Source organism: Chaetodon trifascialis, chromosome 24 (genome assembly GCF_039877785.1).
Source record: "Chaetodon trifascialis isolate fChaTrf1 chromosome 24, fChaTrf1.hap1, whole genome shotgun sequence".
NCBI lineage: Eukaryota > Metazoa > Chordata > Actinopteri > Chaetodontiformes > Chaetodontidae > Chaetodon > Chaetodon trifascialis.
The window spans coordinates 5409947-5430299 of NC_092079.1; the positions used below are offsets into that span (position 1 = coordinate 5409947).

Sequence of the window (20353 nt, forward strand, 5' to 3'; positions counted from 1 at the left end):
TTGAGCTCAGTAATAAAACAGTTTTCCCAAGGATTTTCCTCGCAGCTTCCAAACAGAGAGTAGACCTGACTGTCTGGCATGACAGAGTCTGTAGACGAGCACAGAGCCGCCAACTCGGCTAATAAGTATTCTGCAGGAAAGTGTAAACAGACGGCTTTTTACTGTCCTAACAGAATGTAAACAGAGGGGTTGTTTGCTACAATGCACAGGAGTCACCGCGCTGCTGTGTGAACGCACACAGCTGGAGATAGTCCATCTGGGAATGTGCATTTCTGCAAGCTCCGTACAGTCATTAATGCATGCCAAACAGTAAAATCTTGCAACATTAGCAAGAATAACTTTGCAAAATGACATCGCCTGTGCATTAAACTGTCTAATTAAACATTCTGTCTGCACAAGAGTGTGAATGTGAACTGTGTCTGTCTTGGGCAGCTTCTACAACTGTGCAGTGTTGTACTGCACAGAAGGAAGTAGAGAATAAATCAAGGCAAACACGCTTTGGATAGCTCTAGGAAGCATATGCACTGTCTTGGACATAAATAGGTGTACAAAATTAAAACAAGACAGTTTAATTTTGATGAAATAGCAAATTACTCTTACTGATTTTATGTGCCCACTGTGTTGTGATTAGGATTCTCTGTGTTGGAGCATTCCTTTGGTGAAAATTAACCAAGCTGCCGCAGCCTTTGTGATATACAGTCAACTAATTATTATTACATGCATCCTTTTATTAAGGGCCGCAGTTACAAAATTCCCTTTATGGTCCTTTTTAAGAGCATTTTTGTGTTGGCAACCCTGGATTTACAGAACTGACTCTGTATGAGTAAAAAGTGATTGATTGCACCATATATCTCATCTTCACTGTCCTCTTCACTACATTTTTATTGGCCAATTTGCTCGAGTGCATGAGGCCATACTTAAGAACTATCTGTGTAAGGTGCTGTTTGTTCACTCACTCACAATGCAGCGTGGTCAGTGTTTCACAGCTGTCATCGGCAGAGCAAACATCTGGATCTCAATTTATTTTTTCCATTTCAATCATCAGCATATCATTTGTTTAACTGAACAAATGCTAAGTTGTACAGGAGGTGAGATTCAGCTGCGAGCGGAGGACAAAAGGTTGTCGTCTATACAGTCTGACATGCTTTTGCTGCCACACCTGAGTGGCAGCAGATCAACAAAAGGCATTCTCAGTAGTAACGCTCATCTGAGGGGCAGAGCTTTATCAAGGTTACAGAACAATGGCTTTTGTTCACCAAGTGATCGATGTCTGCCTGCTGCTGTCAATTAACACTCACAATAACAAGCGTCTTACTGTAATGGGATCATTAAAGAGGCAGCAGAGTAAGTGTGACTCTCCTTGTTTTTCTTCCCCTCATGCTGACTCATTGTATTGTTGCTCAAGTTAGAGAGAAGCTCCTTCCTCTGTTCTTCTGGGCTCCATTAAGGGCTTTCTCTCCTCGTCATTTCTCTTTCTGTCCATTCACCTCACTATTTTCCAGCTCCTCCCTGTCCTGTCTCTTTCGTTCCTAGTTTTTTTTCCCCTTTGATTGTCTGCTTTCCCATTTGATCCGGTTCATCTTACTTTCAGCAATTATAGAGCTAATTCCAAATGATCTGAAGTCTTTTCTGATGTCTTGTTTGACGGAGTCTGTCTTAGTTAAAGTTACTGAAGACCTCAGATCTGAGTATTTCTGACAATCTCATTAGAAAGCTGCAGTGATGTTGCTCTGTGCTGGTTTCAGTTAAACTCCACTGACAGAAAAAAATGTTTTGTAAGTGCTACACCAAGATTCTGTTTGCCTGAAACACAGTACACAGACGCCTTCTTACAAACCCTTCAGCCTCCCTAATAAACGATAATGTAACAGTCTCACAGTCAAATTTGGTCCTGGCCTCTGTTTTGATGACCAAGTTAAGAGCACAGCATGATGTCGCCTCCAGCTACATATCAGACCTTTTAATCACTCATGAGCCAGTGTGCTGCTTCAGATCCTCGAGGATTACGGTCTGTTGTTTATGTGTGGATAGAAAAGTGTAACTTACAAATTAGCAGGGTCACCTTGCAACGCGATCTGACTTAATACAGCAATATTAGAAACTCCAGCATACAAGACTGCTGTAATGGTCTACAGCCACACTAGCAGCTCTGTGAGGCTGAATTCAGAGCTAAATGCTAACGTCACCCGAAGATGCACACAATGACAATGCTAACATGAGGATGTTTAGCGGGTATTTTGTTTACCATCTTCACGATTACTGAGTAATGACAAGATTAATTAAGTTTGTGTCCTGCATAGTACACACAGCATTTATCAAAACCAGAGATAATGTGTTTAAATTAATACAGACAGAGAGAAATTAGCAGTAAACACACTGAGGTTGATTGGAATGTCATTAGTTTTGAAAGTATTTGGTGACAAAAGTATTGAAAATTAGACAGGCTTGTGGTGCTGGATGAGGGGAATTAAGTGCTTACGTTTCGTTCTCACATGAAGCAGTTTCATTGTTTTGTACTCGAATTTAAATTCCTGATTAATCTGGTGCTGCATTTCAAAGGTTGATGCTTGAATTCTGATTCCTGTTAATTCTGAAGGATTTTAGTAAGTTGCTGGTGCACATTTCATTTTTATTTTTATAATAACAATTAAGTAAATTTACATCTATGCATTTATTTGTTACATTTTGTTTTGCAAAGTTGGGAAAGCAGTTTTTAAGTCGGGCCGGATATTGCCTCTCAGCCTGTTATTGACATAAAAGACTCATCCTGGCTTCCTCACATACAGCTTTTTAACTGGTGACTCTGGCTGATTTTCAAATTTGGGTATCAGAACTGGTTTGGAACTGAAAAAAAGTGGACTGGTGCATCCATAAACAGCAGTATTTATTATAGAGTTATCACATTTTAATCTATTTAATGACGTTCTGCCTTTTCATTGACATTTTTATGCTCTATTTCCCCTCTCCCTCAACAGGAGACTATGTGTTGATGACAGTGTACTTCGACCTTAGCCGACGCATGGGCTACTTCACCATCCAGACCTACATCCCCTGTATCCTGACCGTGGTCCTCTCCTGGGTCTCTTTCTGGATCAAGAGCGACGCCACGCCTGCAAGGACGGCCCTAGGTACACAACTGCACCGCCCATGTCGCTGTGGGGGGACATGACTTCATTTCAAAAGGGCTTGAATAACTTAATCCTCCTTGGGAGCAGTAATTTATCGCAATACTTTTTCTTTTTATTGATATTGCTTTTCTGTTGCACCCACCAAATTGGCAGATAACTCCTGTCTTGCCCCTGAACGATCATCAGTAGGGAATAGTGCTGATGTCCAATATTTTGTCATCCATTTGCTTTAATTGAAGTGGTGGGAATACTTTCGCCAGGTAATCTAAAACTGCTCATTCAAGCTGTAGCTCTATCAGTCGAACATGACAGAAGCTTTTTGAAGATCTCTGTTCAGTCAACAGCTTGATAGCAAAAGAAATAATCTCTTTTTTGATCGGTAAGTGAAATATTGTAACTCAGTCTTTGTTGCAGTAGTTATTAAAGGAAATAGTAACATTACAGAGTGTACGTGTGTGCGTGCATGTGTCATGCTGTATATCAGCCATTCAGAAATGAATATGCATGTTTCAGTGTAACATTAGCTGAGCATTAAATTGAGATTCATGTCCCATCCATGCTTGTTTCGTTTTCATCTTTCATTTTAGCATTAATCTTATTTTTCTTTGCATGATTTGACGATCATTTTGAATTATTTTCCTCCCCACCTGCATGCCTACATTTAGCTCATTTGCTTTCCTGTGGATGGTGATGTTGTGCTGATGGTCCCTAGTTAAGGTGGAATTCAAGGTAAGTGTCTGAGGAGTCCGATATTCTATACAGAATGAATATATTGACTGCATGTATCCAAATACGGCATTAGGCAGAGTTTCCAGTCATTAAATGTTATTTTAACATTGTTCATACATACCAAACTTTGTTTTACCTTTTAGTAGCGAACGAAAGCTAAAAAATAAAGAAAAAAACACAGTTTGTTGGGCTGAATTTAGCGGAAATGTGATCAAATAAAAATGGAATAAATCACTCAGTGTTTACATCATACAGCTTCAATGAGGAGCTGCAGCAGGATGAAACAGAATATAAATGACACTGTCAGAGAGTGTGAATTCTTTCCACCACTGGAGCAACTTCAGGGTGAAAAAATGATGAAAACTGCATGTTAATGGGTTAAACTGTTTAGGTACTGTACAGATTGTTAGGGGAGTTAAACTTTAAGATGAATGCCAAAAAAAAGTGGAGTGGGTCTCACTTTCAGCCCAGGACTTAAATAATGCATAGTGGCCTACCTCAGTCAGGAAAAGGTTGCAGACAAGGCAATGAACCATTAATCTGACGCAGTCCCAAACCTGCGAAGAGACACGACATGAAGGTGAAAAATTCATTAAAAACATTCTAGTTTCTGAAATTAAAATCCCACATGAACTCTTGAGTCACACTGACAGTAACCCAAATAACATCCTGAATGTACGTGAATCTCCGACCGTGGTTCACCATCCCTGAGCTGACTCTGCTGTTACGCTGAACACAAAGTACAGCCGAGCCTGACAGGGATCTTTGCAGGTTTTTGGTCATAACGTATCAGGGAAGTGTTGGGCAAATTGAAATTTTCACATGATGATGGCGTTAGATGAAAAGTTAAATGGATACCTGTCCCAATTCTCACAGCAATCCATCCAATAGCGGTCAAGGCATTTAAATCTGATCATTTCTTACAATCTTTACTAAATTACTGGCTATTATCCCGTAGCTGGTTTAACTTAATTGAATCTGTTCAGTGATGGCTAAGATGGGCAGCTAATGATGAAGTGGAAACTTGAGAAAGCATTTGGGCAGCTTAATAACAGTTACAATGCCCTCCTGCATGTTGTTTTACTTGACAGCATCTTGCTTTCACCCGTTTCCTTTCACTTCTTTGCTCAAAATTCAGCAGAATATGTGGTGTGTTTCAGCAGGTCAGATCAATGTAGGACACAACAAATTCAAACTTCCCCCTGGTCTCACAAGCAGACCAAAACACGCCAGAGTCCAGCAGAGCCGCTCCCAGGCACCTCAGTAATACTTGCTGAAGGATGTTAAAATCTAACTAATTAACTTCCACCACTGAAACTTCCTTACTTTACTAACCAAGAACTCAAGCCGACTTCATCCCGGATGTCACTTCCATCGAGGAAACACAGACGACTCTGAGGCGCTTTAATGCCGCTCAGTCCTCCTGCCCTTCATCAGCCTGCCAGTCAGCCAATATCACAGAAGGTCATCTGTAACGTCTCTGTGGTAATCAAGAAGTTGCATTGGAGTTGTGTCCGTCCCAATTCGGACGGACAGGACTCAGCCCTCAGAAAAAAAAAAACTTCCCTGACAGCTGAGCGATAAAGTCGTCTCCCGTCGTGTCGAATTCAATCATAAGCTGGCGTTATTAGTGGAGCACGCGCTGCGCCAAATGAAGTCTTTCCTCTGGTGCTGTTAATGAAAGCTGATCATAATATGAGATTGCGTTGAGCGCGCATTCTGCTCAGCTTACTTTCTGCGGCTGGGTTGATGAAAGTTGACACTGTGACAGTTGAGCATCAGAGCAGTGTGAAGCAGATGGGATCAATAGAGACAATGGCACAAAAGTTTATTTTCAGCGTGTTAAGAAACGTGTCTGCAGATATGTGCTGCTTTCTTGCTCTTTACCAAAAGTTTATTCATTTGACTCGTTTATCTACCAAAAGTCTCATAAGTAGCAGATTGACTTGCACTGGAGAGGGTTTACCTCATATTTAACTGACTCGGCTGTAAGCTTTTTTACCAGCGCAGGAAAAAATGAGGGTTCTCACATCACAGTTATAGCTACTGCTGTTTCTTCCACCTTTCACCTTCTTACTGCAGCTGTTATTTAATGCATATCACACTGCTCACGATGTGTGTGTGCCTGTCTGTTCCTCCATCACTCTGCCAACCTGTCTGTCTGCCCGCTGCAGACAGCAAGCAGAGGCAGTCAAGGCTTACAGTGTGTGGGTGGTGGTGTGATACATTACCAAAGGTAATGAAAGGCTTGTGATCTCTCTCCGTCAACAGGTAGTGCGGAAAAGCAAGCTGTCCCTGTCCTGATAAACATCCACATTCAGCTCAATAATAGAAAGTCATTTAGCCTTTCTTCTGTAGTACACCTGCCCCCGCTTTCAGTTCAGCCTGAAACTTGATCCCAAGGCTGAAAGGGGAGAGGAGCGATAAGAGGAAGAAAAAGTGGGCACAGCGAGAACTTGAAGTAAAGTGAAGGCCTCGGGAGAAATGTCAGGAGGGAGGAGGATCAGTCAGATCGCCAAGAGGTGGAAGTCCAAGAAAAAGGCAGGTGATGCCACTGCCTCCACCCCACCCCTCAAGACACTGTGCATTGACAAGCTGTTAACATGTTCCAGGTGGTGTTTCCAAAGAGCTGTCACTCAGCCGCCACCCCTTCAGCGGCAGGACGTTGAAAAGCAGCGGGCTGGAAGTAAGAGAGCTGAGCTCAAGTTGATTCCCGTTAGACCTCAATCTCTGCAGCTCTGATGGATCTTGACAGAAATACGAGGGGGTTGTTGGTGGGGATTAAATCCACCCCAAAGGTATAAATTGAGAACATAGAGCTGAGGAGGGTAAAAGAGAACTGCTGTGCTGGAGTCAATATAATATCACATAGTGTTGCACTCGTTCACTGAAAGGACCAGTTCACCCCAAATACTAAAAGCTGATTTTCTCTAAATTTAGCAATGCTGATATCTTTCAAGGAGAAGATAAAGTCCAACCAGCACAACCTCCACCCTGACGCAGGCTTTTAGGCTCTGAAACAACATCACACTACTTCATCCTTTACATCCAACTGTCGCTTACTTTGACAGCAGAGGGCTGCTTGAATGTAAACATGTTGCTTTGGGGCCTGAAATGATTGATTCTGTTGTTTTTCTTGGGCGAACAGTCAGTCATCTAGTTGAACTATTTAAGAGCAAAGAAATTGCTCCCGAGCCCAAAAAACCCTCCTGTTCAGTTACCATTTATTCATCTCAAACATTGGGCCCTGGCTAGCAGCATGCGCCGGCAACAAAAGAAGCTCATTTCTCATGATATGGGTGTGGTGGGGGTAAAATTTAAACACCAGAGGTTTCCCTGTGAGAGCCATCATTCATACAAACGCCTGTCAATGGTGATATGTCAGCTCGGTTGTAAGAGCAGACAACGTTCCTTGTGGGAACTCTACCTACAGTAGAAGGCAGTGAGTTAAAGATAGGCGAGACATCAGGCCTTCAGACTGCGCCGCGAGGAGATCGGGGAATCTAAATCAGATGCTCTGTTCACCACTGGGACAAACTCGCTATCTGAACAACTAGGTTTTTCACTTTGAGCTGTTTGTTTCTGACACGTGAGAGGGTCAAATGACAGCCGTCGCTATTTCCAAACAAAATGAAATGAAGTAAGCCACAAGGTCACAAATGTGCTTGGATGTTTCACAGCAAAAAGAAGCTCTTATACCGTAATTAAAGCATCAATACAAGGACGTTTTCTGCCCTTAAATTTGCCTCATGTCTCATGCTCTGTTGTTATCAAGCTGACCACCAGAAAATAGATGGCTGAAAAAATAAATTTCAGGGGAGTAGAGTAGCTGCAGGCTGTTTAGTACCAAGTATCTCCCCGGTCAGATGGGACTCATGTAGAGCCATCTGACTGATTACATGCATGGGAGATGCAGCTTTAAGTCAAGGCCTCTGTGGCGTGCGTGGAACACCTTTAATCAGATTAGACTGAAGCCGCCTTGTGTAGCATTTTAACCTCAATCACAAGCACATTAATTTGAAAACATCAGCATAATCACCATAAACAAACAAGCTCTCGCTGAGGAGACTGTCAGCTCCTATGTTCACTGCATTTTACTTTGTGTTGATGTGCTGGAAAATCTGCTGGAGTGCTTCACAGCTCACAACAGGCACGCCTGCACTTTTGCAAACATTACGCACTTTTATTCCACTTCAACTATTCTCACTGCATAATTTCAACTCCACATCAGCCTACTTTGCCAGAACATGTGCATTCACTGTTATTGGGGGCTGCTGTGATGTCTAATCTTTATTTATGACAGGGAGCAAAGGGGATTATGGGCCGTATCTGCTGTAGTTGACACATTCATTCCACACCTCTGACCTCTGTGCTCAATGTGTTTCCTTCATCATAAAACACATGAAGAGAGAATTCCCGCTTTGTTTACATCCATGTTTACTTGCTAGCACTCTTTGTTGATTGCTACAATTCTGGGCTTGTGACTGCCACCAACTGTTGATCAGAGGAACAGCATTTAACCACCAGTGGAATAAGATAAACTTAGCTGAGGTTAGCACCCAAAGGCAGAGCTACATGAATACCCGAGTCTGAGGCAAGTCAAACAATTTGCAGTCTTACTCAGTAACAGATCCAGGAGGGGCAAGGCAACAAACAGGTACAAAAGGCTGAGGTAATTACCAGAGGGCGAAGAGAAGACGAAGTCAGAGGCAGGCAGGGTCGATCCCGAGAAGGCAGATAATTCCTGGAGAGTCTTGCATGAGGGCAAAGCACAACCTGGCAAAGGGTGAGAGTGGGAGAGCTACACAGCACTGCACTGATTGGAGATGAGGCTCAGGTGTGTGCTCAGGTGACTGGGCAGGTGGGCGTGGCTGAGTGGTGAGGGCTGCTGGCTGAGCAGGTGAGGGGGAGAGTGGCAGCAGGAAAAGAGCTGGCAGACTGTGACAGTCCAGACGCCCCCATTCTTCATCCCATCAAGAAAACTCACGCCTGTTCATCCGGCTGGAGGAAACACTTGTCAATGGATGTGACACCAGACCTTTAAGAACAAATCAGAGGTGTTGTGTGGCACTTCAGAGGACTGAGACAAGCCAAAACAGCTTCAGAAACACTGAATGCTTGATCAATTCTGTTGAACAAACAGGTGGAAAGCTACAAACTGCAGCGTTAATATTGACAAACCCAGCTTTCAGTGATCTAGCTGTTTAGCTGAAGTAGAAAAAAATACTGGTCTGAGGACAGATTAAGTCTGGAGTCAAAATAAAAACCAAGCAGTCTTGTGACCTGACCACTGATCCCTGACTGGTAACCCTCAGTACTATTTATAGACGCTCTGTGTGCACAAGCAGCAGTCTGTTCCACCTGGTTTACCCCTGGACACACACCAACAGTCAACATCTGATATTTGTTAACATACTGGTGCAACATCCCATCCCAACATCCCATGATGCTGTTTCAGAGCAGATATCACATCAAAAAAATTGCATTTGGTAAATTTGAATGTTTGAAAACAGAATATGGGATGCTGCGATCACACCATCAAGATTACTTGGCACTGCAGCATATTTTGCTTTGCACAGGCATATGTGCTGGAGCTTTCGTGGAGATGTGAGACTTTGTGTTGTGCAGATCGCCTGCACAGGTAGGAGTCCCCCAGTTGCTATGGCATCATGTAGCGACAATTCCCACAGACTGAATTAAACTGAGAGAGAGAAAACTCGTGACCTTGATTTGAAACAGCAGCCCAAACTGGGAGCTGGTGGCTAGCAGTGAGGTCTATGCACTTGCTGTTTTCCAGAGATCACACAGTTTACAGTTCGCTGGGATTTGAGCAAATCGTAAGGTTTAAGGAATTAGAAGCAGAGAGTTGTTCATTTACCTAGTTTGGCACTCAAATCTAATGAGCGGGGGAAAAGAGAAAGTCTAGACGAGCACTAGACCAGAGGAGGTAGCTTGAAATAGATGGGAGCAACTCGTCTCTATGGAAACCACGGGCGAAAACAGTGGCACACTCTGCCATGAAAGACATGAGGGAGATGAGGATGAAAGAGACAGAGAAGAGGGAGGAAGGGACGGAGAGGCAGAGGAGGGGTGAGGCGCGACACGAAGAGAAAGAGGGGAGGATGAGAGGCAGAGACGGCGAGCTGACGAGAATGATGTGCGTGTCACAGCAGCAGATATCGATGCCCCCGGTGGGCATTAATGTCACAGGGTCCATCTCTCTTTGAAAGAATTGATTTCATTTCACCAAGAGAACACAATATTCTCCTTTAAGACGCCGCAGGGAGTAATTTCTCAAACAATGGCACTGATGACACAATGAGACACAATTAAAACTTACCTCCGATTAGAATAGTTATGTACCAGTGTGACAGGTAATTATTATCGCTTTCACAATTTTACAGCTATTTCAGAAAAGGTTAGTTCCCACCTGAAGTTCGGAACTCACCGGTCGCAGCCATCATGTACGAGTACCTGACAGGTGATTGGCACGACTCTCTCAACCTGGCTTTGAGACATTTTCAATTAAATGCAAGTTTTCACAGCAGTGGTCAGGCTTAAGTCGGAAGCAGTATGGGCTCACTTCCATCATTCATCGCTGTCATTAAAAGACAAGCGGAGTGATGAGAGCGTCACGTCTGCAGAGGCTGACTAATGACCACAGTCTGTACATAGGTCAGGACATAGCTGTCAGCATCCAGAAGTCCAGAATAGATCTCAGTGCTGAATTATGGTGAGTTTCTCTGTCACATAAGTATACAGGCCGACTCCTGCCAGGAAAGGAAATAAATAGATGAAAAGTGATGCTAAATGGAAATAATAGGGATAATAATAAAAAATAATGAAAGCCAGTAAAAATTGTTTTATTGATGTGGACCTGTGAGGCTGAAATAAAGTTAAATTGACTTCAACTGAATATGAGATCAAAATGACGAGTTCCATACTTTTGACCCAGTGTGATTTGGATTAAGTATCTCATGTTTTTGACTCATTACTGACTTATTTTATACAAGAAGAAGAATGAAAAACTGGCTGCCATACTCCATTTAACAAAATTCAACAAATTTTTGCATTAAACAGAAGGAAGAGACAGACTTCAGGCCTCACAAAGACAAGCAAAGTCACTTCAGCTCGTTTAACTCTGGTTAAAGACGGAGTGAGACCAAACACATTCTTGTTTCATTGTCACAAAGCCTGCAGCATTTCAATAACAGCACCTCCATTTGTCGTCCCCCCCGTCAGATTTGAACAAAATTCAGTGTGAATGTTCAGGAGACAGTGCAGGATGTCTCCTGTCAGTTTAATCCAGCTCAACATGGCACTTGCCCCCAGAGCATTCACAAGTAACTTAGTGAAATTCTGCCCAACGGGTTTTGAGGTAAATGTTTTCCTTATTTGCTTGGACTGAGCTCAAAATGATAGGCCTGGTTTGAAGATGTGCAGCACAATTTGTGACAACTGAACAAACTGTTAATGACCTATGGCCATTTTCCTGATAAGGCCTGTCCTGTGCAAAGTTTTTTTAGTTCATGGCAGGGCCTCTTATGCACCACTTGTAAATGCAAATGCAGGAACCCTTTGCAGAAGTTTCAAAGATAAAACAGTGAGGCACAAACCAGGGCTCACTTTGTTGCTGATGAAGAAATGCCTGAAATTGATTTCAAAGCTGCTTTTGTAACTGCAGTTGACCTTCATGTGAGTAATTAAGCACACAATGCAAAAAAAAGTGTCTTGAAATTAAAAAAAAAACAAAACAACAACAGTAAGCTGCATCCACACAGTCTGAATCATCACAGCTCGATGCATACTGTATGCTGAGGTTTTAACCTGGAGCTGAAAAAATTTTCAGTGGAGATTTTGCTGCCACAACAGACACAACATAAAACAAGAGTTGACAAACCAAAGAAAAGAAACATGGAGAACCAGCACAACACAGAGCTGGATGATGGTAGAGGAAGCACCTGGGGCTTTGCACAGACTTGGTATCACCAGGACGAGTCCAATGTTGAACCCAGTGAGGGCAGACATGGTGATCTCAATGGAAGAAGTTGAGAATAAATACAAGTTCTCTACTGCAGCACAGACCTGACAATGAGGGGAAGACTGCCTCAAAGAACCAGTGCGGCACAAAGCAGCAAAAGCACACTTGAGAGCTTGAAGAGAGCTCAGAGGAACTCCAGCAGCAGCCTCTAAAGGCCCAAAACCACCTGGAGGACCAAGAAGCTTTCCGCTGTCAGATTCAGGAGCTCAAAGCCAAACTGTGAACCAGTGAAACCCTTAAAGTAAAGACAAAGATGAAGGCCCTGGACTTGGAGGAGGAGGTTAAGAACATTAAAGCCTCCTACCTTGCACAGCTGGAGCAGCAACAAAATGAAAACACCAAGACAGTGAAAAGAGCAGAGGAGGAGTAAACCTCACTTCAGTCAGGTCTGCAAAGGAAAGAGGAGGAGTGGACTCAGAAAGAAAGGAACATGCAAAATGAACCACGGAGAAGATGCTAGACAAAAAGTCCAAAAAGAAGAAGAGATGCTGGTTGGTCAGGCTGTTCACTTGAGTGGAAAGTGCAGGAGGAAGGACTGCAGAACTCATCTCATGATGTGATTCTGAATATGATCAGTCAGTCAAGCTTTTAGCTTTTACAAGCTTTTCCATTCTCTATAAATGATTGTTCCTTAAATTTCACATGCTGCTCTCATTACATTTTATCCTGATAAAAAGTGAAAGAAGAGACACTCCATCTCTTAATAAGGCACATGCATGAGCAGGTGTTCAGACTCGGTTGCCCTTCTTATCAAAAATCGAATGAAAAGCTTGTACTGAAATTTAGATATCCTGAATTTACCTGACAAATTCACAGCTAATGGTGTGTACATTCACAGAAATGCAGAAATTTTAGATCCTTTCAAGAGTTACAGACATCCTTCCCACTGTATTAATAATAAAATGACCTGACTGAGCCAGGCTCCTGCTCTTGATGAAAGTCTGTCAAACGCCCCAAAAAAGCAGTCACTCTCAGCATGTAGCCTGTTTGCGGTTCACTGGTCATCATGTTTTCTGATTGCGTCTGATAGGCGTCAGTCAGTGTACAAGTAGCAGCATTACAAGTTTAACTACATTTCTTAGGTGGTAGCATCACAGTTTGAAGAGTTTTCGGAATCAAACAGCTTCTCAGTAGCTTAACTCTTCTTCTCCTTGAAGAAGCACTTCCACTTCTTCCACTTATTAGACAATTTTGAATTAACCTGCAGCTTGTCCTGAAAATGTAGCAAAACAATTTGAGCGTGCGCATGCAAACACGGGTACGCACGCACATGCCCACACATGTACACGGTAGCACGGTGGCACAAGTGGTAACACTGTCGCCTCACAGCTAGAAGGTCCCGGTTGGAATCCCGCTGTGGGCACTGGGGGCGTGTCCTCCACCATGCCTTCGGTGCCTGCTGCTTGAGGAAAAAAAGGGGCCTTTCTGTGTGGAGTTTGCATGTTCTCCCCGTGTTCACCCGGGGTTTCCTCCTTAAATAACCCCCACTAAAAACATGCAAGAAGATCACCACCTGACCAATGGTGACGGAAGGAAACTGGGTGCCTGGGCAATTTTTCCAATTGCAAACACAGCTGTTGTCCAGCCCCAGTGTTTTGGTCTTGAGTCTGAAATGTGTCTACTCATCAGTGACTTCAAGATCGAAAAGGCGCTGAGGACTATTTTACCGGACAAACAATATTATGAAATTCCAATATTAGAATTGAAATGATAGAAAACGTACATTTCTAATGATGTAAAGTTTACGATGTAAAGTTTCCAGTGAGGCTGACAGTAAAACTTTGCTGAATTCTTTACCATCACTGATATACAGAAATAAAAGGCCATCTTTTTATGGCCTGCCTGCTGAATTATGGCTGCACTGCTTGAGCCACTTTAGAGACAAGTCATGTTTGAGTCATGAGGAGGTGTCAGGCTTTGCCTCCTAATTCTGATGCGGCTCCACTGTATAATTGAAGATCCTAACCTGCAAATCGATTTCTGACATGAGGAGAAAAGAGATATGAATAAAAGGAAGAAAATGTTCATTATTTGACCATTTCTGCGTCACCACACTCCAAACAAATCCCCACTGCAGCTATTTCATAGAAGACAGGATTGATGCAAGAATGGGGACATCTACCCAGAATACCCCATATGAATTATTAATGGTGATTAATAAACCTCTGCCCACATGTTATATAATCACTGATTTCCACATGGGTCGCCCCAATGCTGACCAGCTATTCTTCATTTAGACACAGTGAATTCTCTTGCTGTTGCATTCCTCACCCTTGCATTACCTTCCTAGGTATCACCACAGTGTTGACCATGACCACCCTGAGCACAGTGGCCAGGAACTCGCTTCCAAGAGTGTCCTACGTAACAGCCATGGACCTGTTTGTCACCGTCTGCTTCCTATTCGTCTTCGCCGCCATGATCGAGTATGCCATGCTCAACTACTACTCCTACAGTGTACGCAGGCCTCCTCCCAAGACACAGAGAATGGTAAGCCTGTGATGAATGTGTGAGTAATGCTGCATGTGAATGCCTTTTATTTTTCTTAACATCCACCTCCACTACTGCAAAGCTCCTTCTTTCAGTGTTGCTGCATAAAACAGCCAGTATGTAAGTAACGATCATTTGAAACCGGCGTGCAAAATATGATCAACGTGGCTCCTTGGGCAAACTGAAATGAAGACCTTGCAGAACACCACATTAGTTGTAGGACTCTAGGTTCATGGGTACCATAGCAACACCGGGGGCCTCCAAGACCCCTGGGCAATTGTGAGATCACGGCCAATGATTGTGATGTACTGTTGCTTAATGTAAGTCTGCGGAGTGTGGAAAGTGATGGAAATCCAACTGTGTACCTGCATGTTGACATGTCAGGGCTTGTGAGCCTGCTCCTCGGTGTCCAGGTCTTGGTGTCAGACGATGATTCAAGTGTTTTCAATGAAAAACAGATAACATCGAAAAAGTACTTGAATGCTGGCTCGTGGTGTCTTCAGTCTAATAATATCAGCCTTCAGAAACTCATATTGATGGTATCCATAGGGTGTCAACATACATGCACAATGTCTCCGGCGTCTGACATGTGCGCCTTTACGAACACATGCAGCTGAAAGCATTTTTCGCCGTCGCTCCGGTTCGAGAGCCTAATGCTCTGTGTGGGCGTTCTCAAGGCTGCACCTGCCGTGAACGCTTTAATGGCGGCAGCGCACATCTACTAAGACTGAGTCAGCCACCACTGCTGTCATTTCCCTCTCTCCAGCTCCCCTCCCTCTTCATTATTTCCTCCCAGTGTAGAGGAGTTCTGCTGAATGTGTCTCAGGGCTAAAAAGACTGTCAGCCTGGGCTGAACAATTAAGTTGTGTTACATTCAGTCCCCTCCTTTGCATTTGGAGCTCCGCTGTATTTTGGCGTCGTCTGTCTGTCTGCGGGGAAGCCTCATATTTCCCTCCCCCCATTCCGTGTGGCCCCTTTGTGCCGCCCACTCAGTCATTTCTCTTACTCCACAAGACACATCTGACTCTACTGTCTCTCCCCCTCTTGCCTCCCACTCTTCCTTTAAGAGTAGAGGACTGGAAGAATGTGTGAAGATTTTACCCCAATTAGATTGTCCCACACGATTTCATAAACATCAGGAAGGAAGTCACGTAATGCATTTTCTCAGGAGGTACTTATTCAGCATTCCAGTCTAAAAATTCAGGCTACACCTGCATTATGTGACTATAAAAAGGAGAAAAATAATGAATACCAATGATTATTGCTATTATATGTTTGTACGTTTCTTAACGTCATTAGTTTTACTTTTGCATTATCTTAACATTAGATACATTTAAATATAAGAATTTTAGAATTTGAGCTTTTTAAAAATCTTTTCAAAAGCCTGTTTAGATGTGTGGTCGTGTACCTTTTTATTCCAGCTGATCACTGGACAACCACAGGGACCGGTGCATCACTTTGAGATGTGTCCATTCCATCAATAATGGAGTGTGATGGAGTTTTCTCAGCAATCTGAAACATCAATAAATATGTATCAGAGCTTTGTGCCTTTGTAGACTTGCCAATTTGCACTAATGATCAATCACACAGAATGTAATCCACTAGAAATGGCACGGTTTCTCCACTGCAGCTTCACTGGAACAGAATACAGTCCAGCAAAAAAGGCCTTTTGCATTTCAAGAGAGGTGCGCTGTTACAATGCTGAACATAGCATTATTTTTAAAAACCTGTCTTACTTTTTCACCTTTAACTCCTTTTTTAGCTACATTGATTTCAAAACATAATAGTGCTTCTGCTTGAGTGATCCACGCCTGGATCCAGGTGACTTCTGCACAGCGGCCGTCTGTAATCGACCGACATTGAACCCTGCTTAGTTCGTGTTGCTACACCTGTCAAGCTTTCCATTCTCACACTGCACATACAGCACATTCTTTGTAGTTTCTGAAATAACAGGTCCTTGATTTGAAATAGAGGAAGAAGATAAGAGCAGACTTCTCATTTCTAGCTGGCTATTGTCAAATTTACCAGCTGTCCCCGGCAGCTTTGATCAGCTGTAGCAAGCTAAATAAGTTAATGTTAGCTCCATGGGTTGGCATGGACTTGGTTTAAAAAAAGGAAAAAGGATAACCCTGTGCACTCGTGTTTTAGGTGTGGGAAAGGCTAAACAAATGACCACCCTGCTTTTGTAAGGAGCAATATGTACTATGTAGCTCCCGGGCAGACTCGAGTCAGCCCATGGTGCACAGCTAACTGAGCTAACTAGCTAATGGCAGCTAGTAGCTTCAGCCAATGATAGTGACAGTAAAGAGCATAGTAAGCAGCAGTTAGCGGTTGGAGTGACAGGTGTTCAATAGTTGCACATTGCACCTTTAAATGCTGAGTCCTGTCCATGAACACCACTTGAACATATTGAGAAAATCAAAGCTTGACAGGTCTGCCAAGTCAATTCCTCCGTCGTAACACTCTCTCTCTGTCATCCCATACAGGCCTACTCATCTTTCAACATGGCTCACAACCCTCGGCCCATGATGCCCATGGGCAACTCCCTATTCTGGCACGACTATGAAGACAATTGCTTGTACGAGTGCCTGGACGGGAAAGACTGCACAAGCTTCTTCTGCTGCTACGAGGAGTGTAAAGAAGGCGGCTGGAAGAAAGGACGGGTCCACGTCAACATCCGCGAGCTGGATTCCTACTCCCGCGTTTTCTTCCCCACCTCCTTCTTGCTCTTCAACATAGTCTACTGGGTCAGCTACCTCTACCTCTAGTCAGCCTCGGCCTGTGACCAGTCACAGTCCCCCGCCACTCTACACCGCGGCTCGTGATTTAAGGTCAAAACTAAGCGTGGAGGAGGAGATGGGGTGGATCCACTCGTTGGGAGTTGTGACAGATGTGTTGCCTCTGGAGTGGTATGAGTCAGAAATACATGTGTGCTGCGGTGCACAGTGGAAAGGCCATGATACCATGAGTAGTGGCCCTCCAAGGGGAATAAAACACTCAGCAGTGAAACAACAAGCCGCCAGCATTAATTTGAATGGACTGGTCCCATTTATGACTCTCAGAAACCAAACACCAGACAGCTATGACTTCAGAGACGTTCGGGGACAGGGGTTGCATTGCTGAATCTTGGTCGTTGAGAGGGCGAAGCACCCATAGTGCCTTCTTTAGAAAGGGTGCGGCACAGAGAGACACAGCTTCAGACTTCCCTCCACGATCTTTGTTACCTCATCCGCCACACCGCCGCATGCTGAGCTGTTTATTCTTTGATGAAACAAACCCCAACGCCACCACTGGACATGTTTAAAACTAACCCTCACCATTCATTTTGTAGCACATTAGTTTTAGTTGTTCCTTGGAATTAGTTCTACTTTCTAATCTAGTAACATATTCTTATCATTATTATTATTAGAATTAGTTGTATTTTCAGCAAGTCAACCAGCTCTCACATCAGCTGTTAATTGTTGAATATAAGTTTGTGCCAGGGGCAGTGGCTGTCTGCTAAAATCTTCTTTATTAAGTCAGTGAGCTTTTCTTCATGAAGTTTTATGACCAAGCAATGCAGTTTAGAGTAGATGCCAAGAAGATTTGGTTGGGTTACATTCTTACACACAAAATGCACAAGAACTGCATAAATACACACCAATCCAATACTAAACATGCTAATCTCATCCCCGGGCATGTATGTTACAGTAGATGAATTAACAGATTAGAGCAATGCTGTTTTTTTTCCTGATAACAGCAAAATGAAAACAGTTCCACATTTTTATTTTAGACTCTTTTATTCTTATTCATATATTTTTATTTTATTATCAACAGGGTCTGTCGATTACCTTGGCTTAAAGGAAACGTTTGACACTCAAAATTTCCTCCGCGTTCACCTTTTGTCTTGATAAAGTCAGTCTACAGTCCATTTCCACAGCACTAACTCTGCCATGATGGATACCACTTGGAATTAGAGCTGCGGAAATGTGTGTTATACTGAATTTACCAAGGGAGCTGTTGCAGTAGGCTTCAGTTAATTTCATCCCACTCAGTCTCAGATATTCTTATAATACCTGTTTTTATATGAGAATTCACTGTATTTACTTTCTTGCTAAGAGTTATTTGAGAAGATTAATACTCTTGTGTCTTTATAGTAATCATGAAGCTAGCGTTGGCATGGTTAACTTTGCTTATCACGAAGAATAAAAATGGAGGAAAAGGTTCTGTCCAAAGGCAGAAAAATCTACCTGGCTTCAATTTTATGGTGGGTTATTAGCTGAAGGCTAGTAAGCTCGTCTGCTTACCTGGCACCCCAAGTGTAAGCTTTACACTTCGGGTTTTTGTCTGGATTAAAGCGCTAGCTGTTTCCTTTTGTTTCCAGTCTTTGTGCTAAGCTAAGTTAGCTGGCTGCTGCTTCATATTTAGTGAGATGAGAGTGGTATCAGTTATTAGTGCCTCAGTCCTGACATGATTTAATCCTGCTTTAACCGTGTAAAACACTTGGTAACTTTGTTTTGAAAAGTGCTGCATAAAAAAGTTCTTATTACTATAATTGTTATTTCATCTAACTCTTGGCAACAACAAAAAAAAAAGCCAGTAGGCACTAAAGCGCAAAATCTTGACCTATTCCAATGAGTTACAAGCCCCAAAGAAATTTCATCAGCATTGTTTTCAATGGAGAGTTTCAGCTGGGCATGATGTAATTCTGGGTAAACACAAAATCATTGTTTTGGCATGAAAACTGTTCAGTCTATATATTAGATATCAGCACAAAATGAGCTACAGAATTATTAGTTTTGGCCACAAGCCACAAGCATATCCTGTACATGGCCTATTTATTTTGCATCAGTGTCATTCCATCCAGTTTTAGAAGTAGAGTACAAAAATTGGAGTCTTGATGAAAGCTTCAATCTTTCTGCGGCCCTGACATACGCAGGACCTTAAGGCACATCCTCTTGTGACGGCTGGAAATGATCACAGGTGCTGTAAAATAGGTTCTATATATCGGGATTGTCCATACACTCACATACTGTACACAGAGCGCTGTTGAAAAATGGATGATCCAGGATGGTTGTTGATGGAGTCCCACACCCCCTCCTCAAACACGTAACGTTGATGCCATATATAGAGGCATAAGCACAAGAGAGCTTAAAAAAAACCACAGGAATGGACGGCGTTTGAAACATTTTGGTTTTCTTTACTGTTCTATGGTGTTTTTTGCAGTCGTTTGGCTTTGTAGAACACTTGGCCCCTCTTCTCTCCTCCCCCGACACACACACACGCACGTACATACACACACACACACACGCACGTACATACACACACACACACACACACACACACACACACACACACACACACACACACACACACACACACACACACACACACAAACACAAACACAAACACACACTTTTTCCCTGGTATTTGTATGTTCAGAGAAAAGCTTTTATGTAAGATGTATCTAATTAATGTTTCTATTTTCATACAGTTATATATGGAATGTAAGTTAGGCCAGTAGCGAGGCCAGAGTCCATCTGGTTCCAGTTCAGTCAGTTCAAGTAGCCTAAATGAGTTTATATTAAGGGGGCCTGCATATTCATAAGGCCTCCAGACACATTTGTGTCCTGTCCAGAGGTTTGTAATTACAAATCAAATTGCCTCAAGTGATGCTAGAGCAACAGCAGAATGGCCATGGCTGCAGCTGTGGGCCATTACTTATTCTGCTGGCTTAATGCATTGAAATTTCATTAATATTTCGACATTAGATCTATCTATCTATCTATTTATCTATCTATCTATGAACTGACTGAATGGAACAGAGCTTGGCCCACACCGCAGTAAACTCTCCTCACCTCTGATATTTCTACTACACTTTATAAGTGTCTTAGTCCGTTGAGATACTTCAATAAAACAAAATCACTATTTTCTACGTCTTAATGAAAATCACCTGTGTGTTTCAACTGACTGGGACCTGTATTTATAA

The 20353-nt window shown here is 42.9% G+C and overlaps 1 protein-coding gene across 1 annotated transcript in view; it reads left to right on the forward strand.

Moving 5' to 3' along the window:
• The window catches only part of LOC139352083 (gamma-aminobutyric acid receptor subunit gamma-3-like), an 82896-nt gene extending 62794 nt beyond the window's left edge, over nucleotides 1-20102 (forward strand). Inside the window, exons 8-10 of the mRNA XM_070994130.1 lie at nucleotides 2976-3128; nucleotides 14189-14385; nucleotides 16872-20102. Of these exons, the coding sequence (XP_070850231.1) occupies nucleotides 2976-3128; nucleotides 14189-14385; nucleotides 16872-17153 (632 nt within the window). The 3' untranslated portion in view covers nucleotides 17154-20102. The remainder of the gene's footprint in view (nucleotides 1-2975; nucleotides 3129-14188; nucleotides 14386-16871) is intronic.
• Nucleotides 20103-20353: the final 251 nt, after the last annotated feature.